The sequence below is a fragment of the Primulina huaijiensis genome, chromosome 5 (assembly GCF_012295235.1).
Source record: "Primulina huaijiensis isolate GDHJ02 chromosome 5, ASM1229523v2, whole genome shotgun sequence".
Taxonomy (NCBI): domain Eukaryota; kingdom Viridiplantae; phylum Streptophyta; class Magnoliopsida; order Lamiales; family Gesneriaceae; genus Primulina; species Primulina huaijiensis.
This window is the reverse complement of record NC_133310.1, coordinates 4,326,479-4,343,335: the sequence shown is the minus strand read 5'-3', so window position 1 is coordinate 4,343,335 and position 16,857 is coordinate 4,326,479. Positions and strand designations below refer to the sequence as shown.

At 33.1% G+C, this 16,857-nt stretch overlaps 3 protein-coding genes across 5 annotated transcripts; all 3 read left to right on the top strand.

The window, feature by feature from the left end:
- The first annotated feature begins 2,601 nt into the window (after positions 1 to 2,601).
- On the top strand, positions 2,602 to 4,396 carry LOC140976465 (protein transport protein Sec61 subunit gamma-1). Its single transcript, XM_073440624.1, has 3 exons — positions 2,602 to 2,827; positions 2,932 to 3,068; positions 4,136 to 4,396. Exons 1-2 carry the CDS (start codon positions 2,734 to 2,736, stop codon positions 3,045 to 3,047), a joined length of 210 nt encoding a protein of 69 aa, XP_073296725.1. The 5' UTR covers positions 2,602 to 2,733; the 3' UTR covers positions 3,048 to 3,068; positions 4,136 to 4,396.
- A 1,803-nt stretch (positions 4,397 to 6,199) lies between these two features.
- Positions 6,200 to 8,911, top strand: LOC140976462 (elongation factor 1-delta-like). The gene is made up of 8 exons (XM_073440618.1): positions 6,200 to 6,295; positions 6,467 to 6,575; positions 6,926 to 7,042; positions 7,118 to 7,211; positions 7,414 to 7,537; positions 7,763 to 7,876; positions 8,129 to 8,290; positions 8,707 to 8,911. Coding segments are annotated over exons 2-8 (693 nt in total). The 5' UTR covers positions 6,200 to 6,295; positions 6,467 to 6,495; the 3' UTR covers positions 8,709 to 8,911.
- A 1,982-nt stretch (positions 8,912 to 10,893) lies between these two features.
- On the top strand, positions 10,894 to 16,857 carry LOC140976460 (UPF0235 protein At5g63440). 3 transcript variants are annotated; one of them, XR_012175222.1, is made up of 8 exons: positions 10,894 to 11,052; positions 11,254 to 11,368; positions 11,447 to 11,600; positions 11,819 to 11,915; positions 14,284 to 14,372; positions 14,476 to 14,544; positions 14,809 to 14,899; positions 16,525 to 16,857. XR_012175222.1 is itself a non-coding variant. In XM_073440616.1 (7 exons), the coding sequence occupies exons 1-7, from the start codon at positions 10,938 to 10,940 to the stop codon at positions 16,582 to 16,584; spliced, it is 699 nt and encodes a 232-aa protein (XP_073296717.1). In that variant the 5' UTR covers positions 10,894 to 10,937; the 3' UTR covers positions 16,585 to 16,857. The 3 variants fall into 3 exon arrangements, 2 of the variants coding, with proteins under 2 accessions (XP_073296717.1, XP_073296718.1); XM_073440616.1 differs by lacking the exon at positions 14,809 to 14,899; XM_073440617.1 differs by lacking the exon at positions 14,809 to 14,899 and having other exon boundaries at positions 10,899 to 11,052; positions 11,268 to 11,368.

The window sequence follows — 16,857 nt, the reverse complement described above, 5'->3', positions numbered from 1 at the left end:
GTACTCAAATCCATTATTCAAGAGTTACATTCAATGTTTTCATAATTTGACCAGAGATCAAACCAATCCACTTTAAAATAGCCGTTCAACTGGACGGTCATACTGAAATATTGTTATATGATATAAAATAATAAATAATATATTTTAAATTCTAAACAATTATATAAAGAATAAAAAAAATATTTTTCTATGTTTAAAAAATCTAATAAGCTCTAATACAACTAAAACAATATTTTTAACAAATTTTAAAATCCATGTTATACAATACGTAGACACATATGTTTTTTTTCTTCTAGCCCTTGGATTAAAGGTATCTTATAACTGACTTATATGACAAGACCAAAAAATAAAAAAGTCAATATGTAGTGGGGTATCGATTACAGAGAGGGTTGTTTAATACTCTTGAAAATCAATCTGAATACCATACTGAGAAGTGGTGGTCATTTCTCTGGATTCTTTCTTTGCCCCCAAAAGTTCGTATTTTCTAGTGGAGTGTATCCCATGATACTATTCCGACTAATTTAAATCTAGCTCGTCATCATGTACAAGTTACTTCATGTTGTGATCTTTGTGGTTATGCTTCAGATTCGACCTGCCATGCCTTGTTCTTTTGCATAGCCATTAAAAATTTGTGGGAGACGGCTACTTTTTCTCACAAGTTGAAGGTCGCGAGATGGACGAGCATTTTGGAGTTGTGTTTTTGGATGAAGGAGAATCTAAATAAAGAGGAGTTTGAAAAGTTTGCTATGCTTGCATGGGCTATCTGGAAAGAAAAGCAGACCTTCTTACATGTTGATAGAGCAAAACCGTTTGTGAGACTAATCTCTTGGAGTGAGGCATTGCTAGAAGATTTTCGAATGGCAAAGAAGAGGGAAGAAATCCTTGTGGGATCGGTACTGGAGGGGCCAAAAAAGTTTGGAAACCATCGGAAATGAACGATCTTAAACTCAATGTTGATGCATCTATAAATCTGAACTTAAACAGGGATAGTGTAGGAGGGATAATTAGAAACTACCAAGATAGATTGTTGTTGGCTTTTGGAAAGCAAATTCATCAATCTAAGCAGTCACATCTATTCAAGATCATCTCGAATATGATGGAATGTGTGTGCAGGATATCAGCAGTAGATTTTCGAAACTGAAAATATCATATTTCTACCATGTTTCTAGATCGGAGAATAATGTATCTTATAAAATTTCTTCTTTTGCTTCTTATACCCCTTCACCGTTTGTTTGGTTGAAGGAAGATTTTCCGTCTTGGTTGGTTAGATTTGTAATGGTTGATTATCATTAATAAGATTACAAATTTCTAGTAAAAAAGGTCAATATGTCCTGCTAGATAAAATAAAATAATTATATAATATTATCCTTCGAAATCACACTAGAGAGGTGTATTCAATGTAGGAGATTTATTGACTTTTAATTATTTTTGTAGATTTTAAAAGTCTAGATGTATTCAATTAAGACTTTTACATACTCCATAGAAGTGTAGTGATATTCAAAATAGACTTCCATAGAGTTTTAAAAAGTCAAGTGATATTCAACATTGACTTTTAAAAACTCTATAAAAGTCTATATGTATTCAAATTTTCAATAGACTTTTAATAACTTCATGGATTTCATTAACATACAAACAATAAAGCTTAATATACAACTATAAATTGTCAAAAATTATATTTGGTTCAACTCGAAGATTTGGATGGATTTTTAAAACTTCTAACTCATACACAAGCTATTTATTTCTCTCTCTGTCGTTTCATATCACCTCTCTTCGTATATTCTCTCCTCTCATCTATCTCTATCATTCTCTCAAATTTCCGAAGTATATCTCTATATATATTTTCATATTTCCTTTTCAAAATTTTCATTTTTTGTCGGTTTTTTCATTTAATAATTTTTTATTTTAATATCATAGGAAATTTTGAATTCTAGAATTGATTTTGTAATTTTTAATTTATGGTTTATACAAATTAATGTCATATTCAATAATAATAAAAGATGATCCAAAAAATGTCTCTTAATTCTTAATAATTGAATAGCCTGACAGCAACCATGATTTTTTAAATTCTTTTTAGCATTTTTAATTAATATATAAGCTATGATATTTTTATACAAAATTATATCCACACAATACTAAATAATATTTTTTTCACATGTATGTTATAAATTCAAAAACAAGATTACAGATTAATCAATTGATGTATTTTAAAAAATTTACAAACATGCATACAAACCTACATATATACACAGGTAAGGATTAAATGATTTAACTTTTAAATAAGTATATTATTTATTAATATAAATATTGAAAAACTATTTCAAACTGAATATGTTATATATATATAAATTAATTATTGATTCGAAGAAATTAATAAAAAATAATATGTTAAAATTAAGTATAAAATTTATAAATTCTATAAAAAAAAATTTCATAAAAATTTATAAAAATCTATCAAATTTATAAAAATCTATCATTTGAAAATATCATTAAAAGTAATCAAAACTAATACAATCCATTAAATATTATTTAATAAATAATTGCTCGTTTTCTTTACTGCAAATACAAAAACTCGTTTTCCTCGGGGTTATTTTGGTATTTAAACATAGAGTCATGTGATTTGGCTTCAACGGATCTGAAATCCCCCAAACATACACCAAATCCCGAGGAATCTGAGCATCGCACTCATCGGTTCTTCGGGGATATTAGAGAGAAGTGAAATCGAATCGAAGGAAGATGGATGCTTTGGACCAGGTTTTCGATCCGCTCAGAGATTTCGCCAAGGACAGCGTTCGCCTCGTTAAGCGATGCCACAAGCCCGATCGCAAAGGTGCGTGCGATTTATTCGGAAAACTATGAATCTGTGATGGCTAATCTATTGTTTTTTCTTCGATATTGTGAGTAATTTCTGGTGTGATTGATTTGTGCATGTAGAATTCACGAAGGTAGCGACTCGTACGGCGATCGGGTTCGTGGTGATGGGATTCGTAGGCTTTTTCGTTAAATTGATCTTCATTCCTATCAACAATATCATCGTCGGTGCTTCTTAGTGCTTCGTTCGCATCGAATAGGTGCCTATTTCGCTGATTTACGTTATGTCATTGTTTATTTGATTTTTGCCACAAAAGTTGATTTAAATCCGTGTGATTTTAGAGATTTGTTCGGTTATTGATTTAACCGAGTTCGAAATTCCTCTTATCAATTGAAATTTCTCATTCCGATATGATAAAAGTTTTTGAAAGGGAAAAAGCGACAAAATTGGAAATGTGGCCCCCATGAATCATCCGTCATCCACAATGGTTATATAACTGATAACCACATTGAAACAGCAAAGAACCGTTGTGAATTTAGTATGAATTATTCTGCGCATTTGTATAATTAGAAAACCCACAAAGCACACCTCAAGGCTCAAGCTGTAGTGGTGCTTAGCATTTAAGGTTCAAGATACTAGTCAAGTGCTTGCATTGACTATGAAGCACATCTCTTTGTGCTGGTTAAAACATCAATACATACTTGAATGTAGACTTTAAATGTAAATATTATGAATTCAAGGTGAAATGCAATGTAACAGTAATTCGTTTTTACTTCCCCACTAATTTTTGTCTAGTAGTTTCTACAGTACTTGTTAGGACAAAAATTGTTTGTGCATACAAATTCTTATTTAGTACATCTCAGTGCACCTTGTTTCAATAATGCATGTCGAACAACTTCCTTGGTTCTTTAATATCTATGGTTCTTTGTGGTTTTATGGTGTGTCTTCTTTTCTTCACCTCATGTCACTGATGGAGTTGTGGAGATGAGCTTTTCCATGTTATGTTATTGTTCTTGGAAGCATCACTGACAAAGTTAAACCTTTGAGGTGGCATCATGTGGTTTGATTTTGAAAGTAAAGCGAGACTGTGAGAGTAGCTTCGAGAGAGAAAAATCTTTGCTTAAAGTTATTTTTAGTTGGCAGTCATGGGGGATTTTTCCCTCATCTTGCGGAAGTAAGCATCAACGAACAATGATCCAGATACTCTTTACTTCAATGTTATCACATCTCACTAGCTTTCCCAACTTTTCTTCGGTAAATTTGATTACCGCCAGGTTTCTGTTTAAACCTCATTCGACTCAATGATACTTGTGTGCGCCATTGCAGGATTTTTGTTGATACGAGAACCTTGACAATCAATCAGTACGCAGGAAAGGATGTGAAATTCTGATAATCAGTTAGTTCATTTCAATTTTTGTCGAACCTCTTTTTGTCATAGTGAACGTGACTCGGCATTGCATTTGTCACGAATGAGACACTTCCCATGCATGAACAATCATCGACTTCCCTGTTAACATTACCTTTTTATTTAATCCGTTGTTGACTCTATATATTGGATGCAACTAATGAAATGTGCTTATTCTCTTATTATTTATTGTAGTTTAAAGTGGGTTTGTAGGGATGAATTTGGTTGATCCCTCTTGTCGGCATATTTTATAAAGAAAATCAAGTTTCACCTCTTAAATTTATTAGCTCGATTTTTTTATATAAAAAAACTTAATTATAGTTTTCGTCAATCATTTCACAAATGTTATTTTAAGGTTTTGGCTAAATGTATTTGCATTAATATGAAAGATTCTTAATTCAAATTCATAACTTCTTGTTAAATAATAATAAACTTATTTGGTGCAAGGAATAGTCTTTTTTATATGATTATATCCAGTAGCTATGCGATGCATACTACTTTTCTTAAGAAATATAGTTTTTATGATTAACTCAAGACTCTTTACTATTTAATATGAAATTTTTAGAAAATCTCAGTTGTAAATGATAAAAACTTTTGTGAGATGGTCTCACGGGTTGTATTTTGTGAGACGGGTATTTTATTTGGGTCATTCATGAAAAAATATTACTTTTTATGCTAAGAGTATTACTTTTTATTGTGAATATCGATAGGGTTGACCCGTCTCACAGATAAAGATTCGTGAGACTGTCTCACAAGAGACCCACTCTTTGTAAAATGCATGAACCTTTTAAAAACTTATTTTGGTTTTAAATAGCCTTCATTTTATTTATAGACAAAATCTAAAGAAGTAATATTAGCAATTCGTTTTAAACTTAAGTTTTCCAACAATATCCACTTAATCTTACTCACTGTCCACATATATTTCGTTCTACAAGTATTCTATATGATTTTTCATTATTTCTAAATGTTATTCTGTTTTCAAAATTTCATGAAATAAAAGCTGAATTTGAATATATATATATATATATCTGTGTGTGTGTGTGTGTGTGTGTGTGTGTGGGAAGGCTAGTTTTAATTATTTGAAGCTACTATTGTCGACTACTTGGAACAAGATGGTGTTTTTTCTAGACTATCTACCATCCATTACTATTAATTATTTTATCAAACTTATGTTCATGTATTTATTGCTAAATCTGGAACTATTTTTAACATTTATTCACAAAATAATAAAAATATAGTAGTGAATTTATTTGATATATATTATAAGAAAGTTGATTGTAAAACAAAAATTCTTTAAAATTCAAAAGTGACTATAATGCCAAGTTTAGAACTTTAATCTTTCAAAACCAAATACTAATGTATCATTTAAAGTATAAAAGATAAAATGATGTTTACAAATAAAAATAAAAAAAAAAAAAAATTTGAGAGAACAAAATTTAAAAAATTTGAGGGGTGACGAATTTTTCGCGTTACCATATTTTTACTATGGGCGTTGACGTAATTTGCTCTACAGGATTTGTGTGGTGTATTGATCAATCAAATGAAAACTTTCATATTTGAAAAAAATAAAAACTTGTGTGAGACAGTTTCACTAGTCGTATTTTGTGAGACGAATCTCTTATTTGGGTCATCCATGAAAAATTATTATTTTTTATGCTAATAGTATTACTTTTTATTGTGAATATCGGTAGGGTTGATCCGTTTCACAGATAAAGATTTGTGAGATCATCTCATAAAAGACCTACTCTTTGAAAAATTGGAAAATGATCCAAACGATTGAATCAAACATAGTTTTATAATTACTATTATTATTTTTTACATTAGAATCAAAAATAATTTAAAATCCATTTTAATGCCTATCGTTTTCTAATAATAATGTGGAAAAAAATCTTTAATTTTCCAAAAAAGAAAAAAGTAAAAAGAAAAAATTAAGGGATCAAATATCAGATATTCCAAACCTGTTTGGCTAAAAGTAAATTTATTTTCTGGAATCATACTATTAGTATTAAAGCCCCTGTGAACCCTAAATCATCATCACAAATATCCCCAACTCCAGAGGCCAGACTCACGCCGCCGCGCTTGTAAGTCTTCCGCCAGATCTCTTTTACCCTAATTTGAGCAAATATGTATATTCGTACTCTAATTTGCGTGTAGTATCAATTTTTCTCGCCCGAATTTGTTTTGTTATGTCTATTTGATTTTGCTGTTAGATTTTTCCCCTGATTCAACATTATTCATGTGGTGCGGAACAGATCGATTTGATCTCGTGTATTATTAAGCCATGACTTCGTTCGACGTTAGTTTGGAATCGGGCCTCAAGAAGCTCGATGAGTATCTTTTATCTCGCAGTTATATAACTGGGTCAGTATTTTATTCTTGTATTCTGTTGAATTTCTGTTAGTGATTTAAATGTTTGATGGGAAATTTCTGTGACCACACACCCAAGTAGATTCTACTTTTTTGTTTGTGGGTTAGTTTCGCGTGGAGTCATAATTACTGGAACCTGAAGAACTCTTGTATCTGTTTGTTGATATGAAGGCTGATGTTTGTGCTTAAAGATAGGAAGCATGGGGACGAGAATTGATTATTGTACTTATTTTATGAAAGGCCTAAGATGGTGGAAACAGTGGAACTTCATGTCAATGGTCTGTTCTGTTGGCTATTGAAAAATATGTATGTGAGTTAAGTATTTTCTTCATATGTTGTCCCAGGTATCACGCATCAAAAGATGATCTCACCGTGCATACTTCCCTTGTGAAGCCTCCACCATCTGACTTTGTGAATGTATCACGGTGGTACAACCATATTGAGGCGTTGTTGAGGATCTGGTATGTCTTTTAATTACATACTTAAATATGAACATTCTTTAGGTTTTGTTATTTATTATGATTAGGCATCTACAGTGGAGTTTCTGGTGAAGGATGTGGTGTGACTATTGAAGGGTCAGCTCCAGCTTCTAAGGAGGCAATCACAACTCCTCCAGTTGCAGACAATAAGGCAAGATATTAAAAATAGGCTGTCTGCATTGTTTTTCGGATTATGGTGTTCAAAATTTTGTCAATTTGACCCCCTAGTTTAGTTGTTTAGTTTTATGTGTATCCACTATTCTAGTTATGTCAATTTAATTTCTTGGTTTAACCTTCTAACCTTTGATGTAAGTTTTTTATGACCTTGTTAATGCATGTTGTATGTATTTTAGGCCTCAGCCGTTGAGGAGGATGACGACGACGATGTGGACTTGTTTGGTGAGGAAACTGAGGAGGAGAAGAAAGCTGCTGAAGAACGTGCGGCATCTGTGAAGGCATCTGGAAAGAAGAAAGAATGTGGGTTATTCGTTATATCCGTGCAAGAAATTATATCTTTTCTTGTTCTATGAATTGTTAATCATGTTCAATTAAATGAGCTGTAATTTGTTGATAGTGAGTTCCTTAATTGTTTTTAATTGTTTTAGGGACATTATTCACTTTGATCTTATGTTTGCGATTGTTTAAATTTTTGCATATCCAGCCATGTTAGTTTAACATATGGATCATGTTATTCTGTTTCAGCTGGGAAGTCATCTGTCCTACTGGATGTAAAACCATGGGATGATGAAACAGACATGAAAAAGCTCGAGGAAGCTGTTAGAAGTGTGCAGATGGAAGGTCTACTCTGGGGAGCATGTAAGTAATTCTCTAGCAACTCATGAATGATTTAGGTTGTTCAAGGTTTCAGTTCACTGATATTTCACCTTAAGATTTTTGGTTTGCGTTGGAAAATTTTGTACCCTAAGTAGAAAGGTATGGTTGGATTACTATTGGTAATATTTCCATGTTCGAAGTTTCTTGTGATGGAGCATCAATCCCCTTTGGATACATATTTATTCATCCTGAAATCATGTGGAAAGAATAACATGTTGATCATCGTGTTTGCAGCTCATCTTATCCCCGTAGGATATGGTATCAAGAAGCTGCAGATTATGATGACCATTGTGGATGACTTGGTGTCTGTTGATTCGCTCATTGAGGAACACCTCACTGTGGAACCAATAAGTGAATATGTCCAAAGTTGTGACATTGCAGCCTTCAATAAAATCTGTAAGCTTCTTTTATCTCTCTTTTGACTAAAATTATCCGGCTATTGTTGTTTGGCAATCCATATGGCAAAGTTTATTCCTAGGTTATTCCAATGCGCTCAAGAAGTTTATGCAAATTAAGTCTACTGACCAAAGCATGGATGCACTTAGAAATGTGCTACTTGATGCATATGTTATATTGGTTTCCACCAAGTTTTGATATCATTCCCATATGCGACATGCACGTGTACATTTATCAACTCATTCCACTGTATTCTTGATGTTTAAAGCCATCCTTTTGTCTCACTCCTATTGGGCACTCAATTTTGAGAATCTTAATTCTACGTGTTGTCTAAAGTATTGATAATTTATTCCTAATCTCCGCTAGTATTTTGTTCTTCTCAGAGGTGAACTTTACTTGTTTTCCTTTTTGGGCAGAGCTTTCACAAGCAATCGGCATCGGCAGTCGAGATGTTGGGATGGAGTTTCGTCATTGCCAAGACATCCTGCCTGGGCTATGTTTTCTCTATTTTCATTTTCAGCATCTTTATTACGCTCAATTTTGTGTCCTGAATTGACTGACGATTTATTGAACTTTTAAACGATACATTTCATTTGCAAGTGTTTGTTTGAGAACTTGAAATGTTGTTGAATACTCCCTTTATATCTTGTGATTGTGCACGCTGTTACAATACTTTTCCAAGTTGTGAGATCTTGAGATTTGAAAGAGTTAGAAATTTTGAAATCCTTCATATTAATAATTTATTTAATAAATAAGCTAAAATTATAAGCTGAAAAATTCAAGTTCATGGAATCCAAACTCTTTGCGAAAATTTGTCAACTTATGGTGTTAAAAATCTAGTCGGGTACTTCAAATAAAAATTACCGTATCCCACCTCTTTTTGATGATAAAATTCACCAAAAAAAAATAAAAAATAGATCGAGAAAAGGTATTCGTATTGTCCTGTACGTAATTTTTGTCCAGATAAAATATATCTACGCATATATTATTTTTGAGTAAGAAGCATATATTTCTGTGCAAAACGATCTTTATTATATAAAATTAATAATTATGTTTTAAAACCATTAGGCACTTTTGATACGAGGGATTAGATGAATTTATAATTTTTTAACTCACTTAATCTCATGTTTGGTAGAATTTTTATTTATCTAAGTCAATCCCTCTTATAAATGATTAAGTTATATTAACAAGAATAAAATAATCACTTGTCACACCTTAGGATTATTTATCCAACTCGTAATTCATCCTATTTTTCCAATTTTATCCTTCTCCTATATCCAAACACACCACCACTTCTCGCCACCGACTGTCCACCTCCGGCCGGCCGACCACCGCCATCGACTGCCGCCCGAACCCCGGCAGACCGTCGCTGCCGCAAGCCGACCACCTCCGGCCGACCGATCGCCTCCGCCGCAGGCCGACCACCTCTGGCCGGCCGACCGCTGCCGGTCACCACACCACCGCCGCCGTCGAAGTGGATGGGCAATTTTTTTCAATTCATCAAAAAATTCTTAATTATCTCATTCTTAACCATCATACCAAATATAATATTATTTTATCATTATATATTATATTTCTACTTTAATCATTATTTTTATCATTTATCTCTTAATCATTTCATAATTTTATCTTCCAACCAAACGTAGTCTATGTTTATAAAAATCAGACGCCTGCAAATGAATCTTGACTTTTTTTTCTTTTTTTCTTTTTTCATGAAAACAAGATTCATTTAAACAATTAAGTCAGGCAATACAAGTTTGTATAAGAACAAAGACATCAAAAACAAAATATTGATGTGAGATTGCAAACTTAGGCGAGCCAACTCGTTAGCCACTTGGTTGGCTGATCTTCGACGGTAAAGAAAAGTGCGATAGTACGAATAGTTTGGATCGCCATCAAAATGAATATGGCCATTGTCATCACACCAAAATGGTCTAAAGAATCCTTAGACCACCTCATCTTTAAAATCATGGAAAGACATTTAACTTCAAGTGCGATTTTATCTTTTTTAAATATAATTTGATAAAAAAAAATTTGCCCGAAGATGTCTTCATAATTGATTGTAGGTTTATGATTCTTAGATATATACATCGATACCAAACAATTTACTAATAAATTTTTCTATAACATAAAGTCATTGTTTAATAATTGTTTGAAAGTTCTTATAAAATTAAATTTGAACATTTATTATATGGGATGATTAAAAAAGAAGTTAGATTATTTCCAAAAAAAAGAAAAGAAAATAAAATATATTATATATATACTATATTATTAAATTTGAGACACTTAGAGTAACTAACTTTTGGTGTCATGATCTGTTTTAATAATTATATATATTAATAAAGTGTTAAAATTTTATTGCAAGCTATATGTAGTTCAACAGATAGAGTCTTTATTTTTTATACATTAAGTTGTAGGTTCAATTTCTACTTGAGTCTTTTTTCTATTTATTTTTTAATTTATATATCAAATTTACAGTATAGTCCCTCACTATTTCTTATAATTATATTTTGATTCTCACTTAAATTTAAAATAAATAAATTATAAAAAATATTGTACAAACATCTAATATATGTGTATGTGGGCAATGTACTACAATATATATAATTTGAAGTACTGTGTGCGGTGAACAGGTGAAGTGAGAGAGATGCCGAAACGAACGACGCATACATACTCTAGCGAGGACGCTTTGCCGGAAGGTCCCGATTCCGATCTCTTCGTCTACTACTGCAAGCATTGCAGCTCTCATGTTCTTATTACCGGTAATAAATTTAATCCCGAATGAGATTTTAATTCCTAATCCAGTAGTCTAATTGAATTTGAGTTTGGATGATTGCCTTGTTTCAGATTTCTGTTGCTTTAACTGGACGGATCTATTCCGTTTTTAATGCTTTGTATGTATTGGTTCTGATTACACTTCATTTTTTTAGCTCTTGCGAAATATCAATTACAATGTTTTATAGATACCCAATTGCAGAAAATGCCCAAAAGAAATACGGACAAAGCTTATGTCTTGGACAGGAAGAAGCATCTTGCGAGGCTTAACACTAGTGAAGCTGGAAAGGTTCTTTTGAAGCGGTAACTTTCTGTAAGTTGTTTTGCACTAATCTAGATTTATCTTACGTCTTCTGAATTTTGTGGATCTATTTGATTCAGTGGTGAAGGAAAAGTGGAGAAGCAGTATCGAATGAATTGTGTGGGTTGTGAGCTGCTTGTTTGCTATCGCGCTGAAGAAGATATGGCATCTGCTTCCATCATATATGTTGTAGACGGTGCACTTAGTACAATTGCTGCTGAAACTAATCCACAGGTAACATTGTAAAGTTTTGTCAGATTGCAATTTTAAAGTGAGTTTTGTTCCTTGTCGTTTTTTTTCTGTACATGTTATAAATTTTGGTGGTTAGTCAGATTACTATTTCTATTGTTCATCATTGCTATGGCATGCACTCTGGAGCCTTACATACTTAACACTCCCTGTTGGATAACTGTTTTTGGTGGAATGCAATTTACTCGTGTCATATGGTTTAGGATGCTCCTGTTCCGCCCTGCATATCGCAATTAGAGGGCGGCCTTGTTCAAGTGGCCATCGAAGTGGAAGACCGTTCACAACGCTCAGCAATTACAAGTAATCCAACAGTCAACTGGCTCTAATGCTGTAGTTGATTGATAAGTATTTACGTAAATGTTCAATTTCTAGGGATCAAAATTTTTACTTGTTTGATTTTCTTTTCAGAGTTTATCATGCGAAGAAATATGAACTAGTCATGCCTTTGAATGTGCATTTTTAGTTTCTTTTCGGTATTTTGTTTTTCTAGCAGTAAATGTGTTCATATCAGGATACTTAAAAAATAGGATCACAAGTACCTTTTTATGTGTTGCAGAACTTCTGCAATTAATATAATAGGCTTGTTATTAGATCAATGATCAGCATAAATTGCTATTACCAGTTGGTCCATTGGGTTGATGGAAAGTTTGAACCTCTTGATTTTGTACAATCCGTAGAGATTAGAAGCTAATAAGATAAGGATTGTACGGGAAGTTTGAAATCATAGGAATTATCTAGCTTGTCTAGGTTGAGGCGCTTCTCAGGAGTATTTTTTGACTGTCACACAACCAGAAAAGGCATGAGAAAAATTACATTTTCAAATGATGATAACACTATGGTGTAGCCCTGTAGGAGGCTGCATTGATTGTGTTAGAAATGCTTTCTATGATGCACTAGAATAATGTCTCAGCCAGTCAGCCTGGAAGCTAGTATTTTCTGGACAGTGTTTGAAAGTTAAGAAGTGAAACTTTAAATTGTCTTGAATAAATTATGATACCCTCGCTTTGGAACATGAGCTTATGAGGCTTCCTGTCTTTCATCTTCCACCATTTAATTTATTTAGTAGCTGAATTTCCAGCATTTTAATTCACATGTGTGTGTATTGCATATATAAAAAAAATTGGCTTCTAAGGTTTTTACTCTCTCCAGTGCTTCCTTGAAAATTTGAAATGTTCTTGATACTCTTCATAAGGTTACCATTTTATGGCAATATGTTTAATTCTTTTGTACAAGGCAAAGAATTATCAGTAATTTGTGAAGGCACTTTTCATTAGACTCAGTTATCAAGAAATCATTCTTGTTTAATCTTCGGCTGTTCTTAACGACATTTTTACGAAAAAATGTGTTCTCACTGTGGTTCGGAAAATTTTAAAATAGGAAAGTTTGACCATCTAATAAAACAGTTTGCTGCAATTCCCACCATTGTTCTAAAATTCCGCCTAAGCACCGGCCGACCGCACCGAAAAGTGTTAGTCGGTCATCCTAGGCGGCTTTTAGGTTTTTTTTGGGGGTTTTTTTAAAAGTTTTTGGGCTTTTAATTTACCAATTAAAAAAAATGAAAAGTAGTTTTTTTATTGGCTCTTTTTTTTTTTACAGAAAACTAAATTTATTATAATAATTTGATGCTACATCAATTGCGCGGATGAGTAATCCGCAACAACTTTACAAGAAGACTAACTTAAAGCACAAACTCTTTGACATCATTACACAAATCTCAATAAGCACAATTATATGACATCATCACACAATATTCATGTGCGCCAACAAATTTCCAATGCCTCACTAAATCCAAAATGCATAAATGATTGTACTCTTGCAAGTTTGTTGTCCAAGATGCAACTCTGAATTTTATTTTCTCCCATACTTGATCAACGGACTCCGAAACATCTTCAAATATTCTTTTATTCCTTTCCAACCACATGAACCAAAATGTGTAGTGAATTATAAAGTACCAGAATTTGCTGAACTTTTCTTGTATGGGACACCCCGAATCCGCATTAAAAAGATCTTTAGCTTGCATCGGAAATGCCCATTGAAATCCCAACTCTTTTTGAACTCTCAACCAAATACCTCTAGAAAATGAGCAATGCTGAAGTAAATGATCTTGATTCTCCTCATGTTTTTTTATGGGCTCTTAACCAAAGTCCAGAAAGAAATGTGATTTATTGATTCATCCTAACACATCAAACTTCATCTTCGTCAGAGATCTAGAGTTAGAGAACTTCGCGATGATGACTTTACATCCAAAGAAGAAGAAGAGTATCACAATGATGATATTGAGTTTGTGTATGATGACGAACAAGTTGAAAATTATGGAGAAGTAGAGGAAATTTTTGATATTCTATTAGTTGTGCAATTTTGAAGGCATTTTAAATTTGATGTTATTGTGTTGGAGTTATAATATGTGATTTATTATGTTGATTCCGTGGAATCCGTCTAGCGGTGTCTAGTCTCCGCCTAGGTGCTAGTTACTAGTTTGGCGTCCATTTAGTGCATAGCTTGGTTCCCACAATATGAATCTGGGACATATGGGAAAAGCACCATGTTCCTTGTTCCACTTTTGTGTGTCGCATGTTTTCTAGATGCATTTTTAAATTTTGACAAAATTCCATGATAGTTCGGAAAATGTATCTCTTTGCTTACAACCTTGTTTCTTAACTAATTTCAGGAGTAAATGCTGACGATGTTCGAGTTACTGTTGCCGCACCTGCAGCCCGAGGGGAAGCTAACAATGAGCTTTTAGAATATATGGGAAAGGTACTTAGATTAGTTATTTAATGTCTGATCACCAGTCACAGCAACTGTTACAATCTCTGAAACAAAATATCCAAATTGACCTGACAAAAATGCATTGAAATAGGTATTAGGTTTGAAACTGAGCCAGATGACTCTCCAAAGAGGGTGGAATAATAAATCAAAGCTCCTGGTGGTAAGCTTGGTGCTTGAATTTCGTTCTTTTAACTTATGTGTTTTTAGTGGAATGAGAGGCTGCCCTTTTGCTCTATATAAAACTTGATTTGTTGATTTAGTTTATTTGGTTTCATTTCATTTTTCTCCTGAGCCCAAGAATTAAACCAAATTTTTATGCCTGGTATCTTTGCTGACACGCGTATTTCTTAGAAACCCTGAAAATGGAAGTAGAGATAATCTATCTATAATCAATCAATGAATGATTGCTACCTTGATTGCCCAGAAATTGGTAGTAACAACTGTAGAATCATGCCAAGTCTAAGATACACAGGTCCAGAAGTGAAGAGCTATGGTGGTGCTGTCTTTTTCCAAAGGTCAGAAATTTGGACTAAGAGGGCAACTTAAACTGTAGTATTCAAATCATTTTATAATAAACTAAAATCAAACTGGAGAGGGCGCGAAACATGACTTCATAAAAATTATGCATGAAATATGAGAATTTTTTCTTCAGGTGTAGAAGAGTAACTTTCCTTTTTCCGCCCCCCATTGGATTACCATTAAATAAGGAAATTTGTGATAATTGATATCCAATGTAAGTTAATAGATGGCAGTGTCATTTTTGTCCCTTGCATTGTGGTCACTCTATCGTACGTGCAGCTTACTTCTTTTTGGATATCCCGAGGAAGCAACTTACATCGTGCTTTGTCTGTATTAGGTAAGAGATATTACAGTCTAGACGTTGGTGGGTGCATAGACCATTACCGTCTCATGAACAATTTGATTTTGTACAAAGCTGGTTAAGACCTTGTCGACTCTAGGTTTAAATAGAGCTGTAGGCAATAAATAAAATGTAGAAGACTTGAGTAACCTTCATTTGGGATATAAAACGAACAAGGACAATAGACAGACAAACATAAAGTGCAGTACGTAAAAAGACGAGATTTTATTAAGTTTCGAAGATGGTGTAATACTTTGATTATTTCAAACTCTTCAAAGGTGGTATAATCCTTTGATTATTTCAAACTTTTTACAATCACAGCTGAGTGCTGACACTACAGACTATAACACCTATTACCAACAAGAAAAAAACTAAACTCAATTTAGTATGTCTAATCCACTCTATTTTACATCCACTCTGCCTCTTTAGAGTTTATGAGTGCTTGACTCAAGAAATCTAACAAAAATAAAACAACAGAGAACAGGAATGGATTTATCTGGGGCCTATAAGAACTGATTAATCTTGATCCGAGTATGATCTAAATTCTCAAATTCTTTAGAATGTGTTGAGAAAATTTTCTGAGAGGTAAGTTTTTTGAATCGTTTTTTTTATTCGTCTAGTTGTTCTTTCATCTGCAACCTTCAAATTCTTTTATGGAGGAAGTCGATGGTAACATTTGAATTTTGGTAATTGAGTATCTATTCTCATTGCCTTGATATCAGTCATAACCTTAATATTTGCCATTCAAATCGTCTCCGTTGATCTCTGACCTGAAAACTGAGATTTTATACCTTCATTAAATGGCATATGGAAACTGTCTTCGGCGTTTCGAAGTATATCCTTGATTCTGACATACTTTCATAAAAGCATGGTGAGACAATAGAGATAATTTCACCTCCTACGCAGCTTGTCTTTAAACCCGGTAGAGACTCTGTTGACTGATTTTTTTTCTCTTAGCTAATTCCTAGCCTTGATCAGTGATTTGACTTCGCTGATTCCATCCTGTCTTTATGACAGTTTTCTCATATGCTGTCATTGTTGTTAGCTTGTCTTAACCTCTTCTTTCTCACTAGACTAAAATTTTCTAACACGGCCGTTTTACTTTGTGATTTAAAGATGTGTGCAAAATCTTATTTTTTACTAATTTTGAATCTTTGTTTTGTCGATATTCCAAAATAAGTATCAACACATCCTTTGTAATTTTCTCCTATTTTGTTCGGGCCTTCGTTTTGTTGTATTTTATGGATCACATGACGCCATTCATTATTCGTTGTCAAACAGGTGGAGGATTTGAGCGCCAGACAAGTATATGAGAAACTCCTTGAAGCTGCACAACCTTGACTTCACGTGTATTTTCTCACCCACAAATATAATTATGCCTATGATGCAAATTTTCTCAAGCTTCAAATATCGCCAAGAGGACTTCTTAAAATAGATGTTTGTTTTTTTGTTACAAAATAGTTTTCTACAAGTAGCACAAACTTTGTTATTAGCAAGTTACTAGTAATTTTATGACCTTTAAAAAATTGACCCTCGTGTCTTACTTGTGCAACTGCCCAAGAACTCGCCCATAAGCACAACTGCTTATATTCTAATTCTGCGGCATTCTCATAA

What these genes read in the sequence shown, in the direction of transcription:
- LOC140976465 (XM_073440624.1), top strand. Translation starts at nt 2,734, where the DNA reads ATGGATGCTTTGGACCAGGTTTTCGATCCGCTCAGAGATTTCGCCAAG. An exon ending in CCACAAGCCCGATCGCAAAG is followed by an intron (nt 2,828 to 2,931) that starts GTGCGTGCGATT and finishes TTGTGCATGTAG; the next exon opens with AATTCACGAAGGTAGCGACT.
- LOC140976462 (XM_073440618.1), top strand. Translation starts at nt 6,496, where the DNA reads ATGACTTCGTTCGACGTTAGTTTGGAATCGGGCCTCAAGAAGCTCGAT. An exon ending in TCTCGCAGTTATATAACTGG is followed by an intron (nt 6,576 to 6,925) that starts GTCAGTATTTTA and finishes ATGTTGTCCCAG; the next exon opens with GTATCACGCATCAAAAGATG. An exon ending in AGGTCTACTCTGGGGAGCAT is followed by an intron (nt 7,877 to 8,128) that starts GTAAGTAATTCT and finishes TCGTGTTTGCAG; the next exon opens with CTCATCTTATCCCCGTAGGA.
- LOC140976460 (XM_073440616.1), top strand. Translation starts at nt 10,938, where the DNA reads ATGCCGAAACGAACGACGCATACATACTCTAGCGAGGACGCTTTGCCG. An exon ending in CTCTCATGTTCTTATTACCG is followed by an intron (nt 11,053 to 11,253) that starts GTAATAAATTTA and finishes AATGTTTTATAG; the next exon opens with ATACCCAATTGCAGAAAATG. An exon ending in TTTTAGAATATATGGGAAAG is followed by an intron (nt 14,373 to 14,475) that starts GTACTTAGATTA and finishes GCATTGAAATAG; the next exon opens with GTATTAGGTTTGAAACTGAG.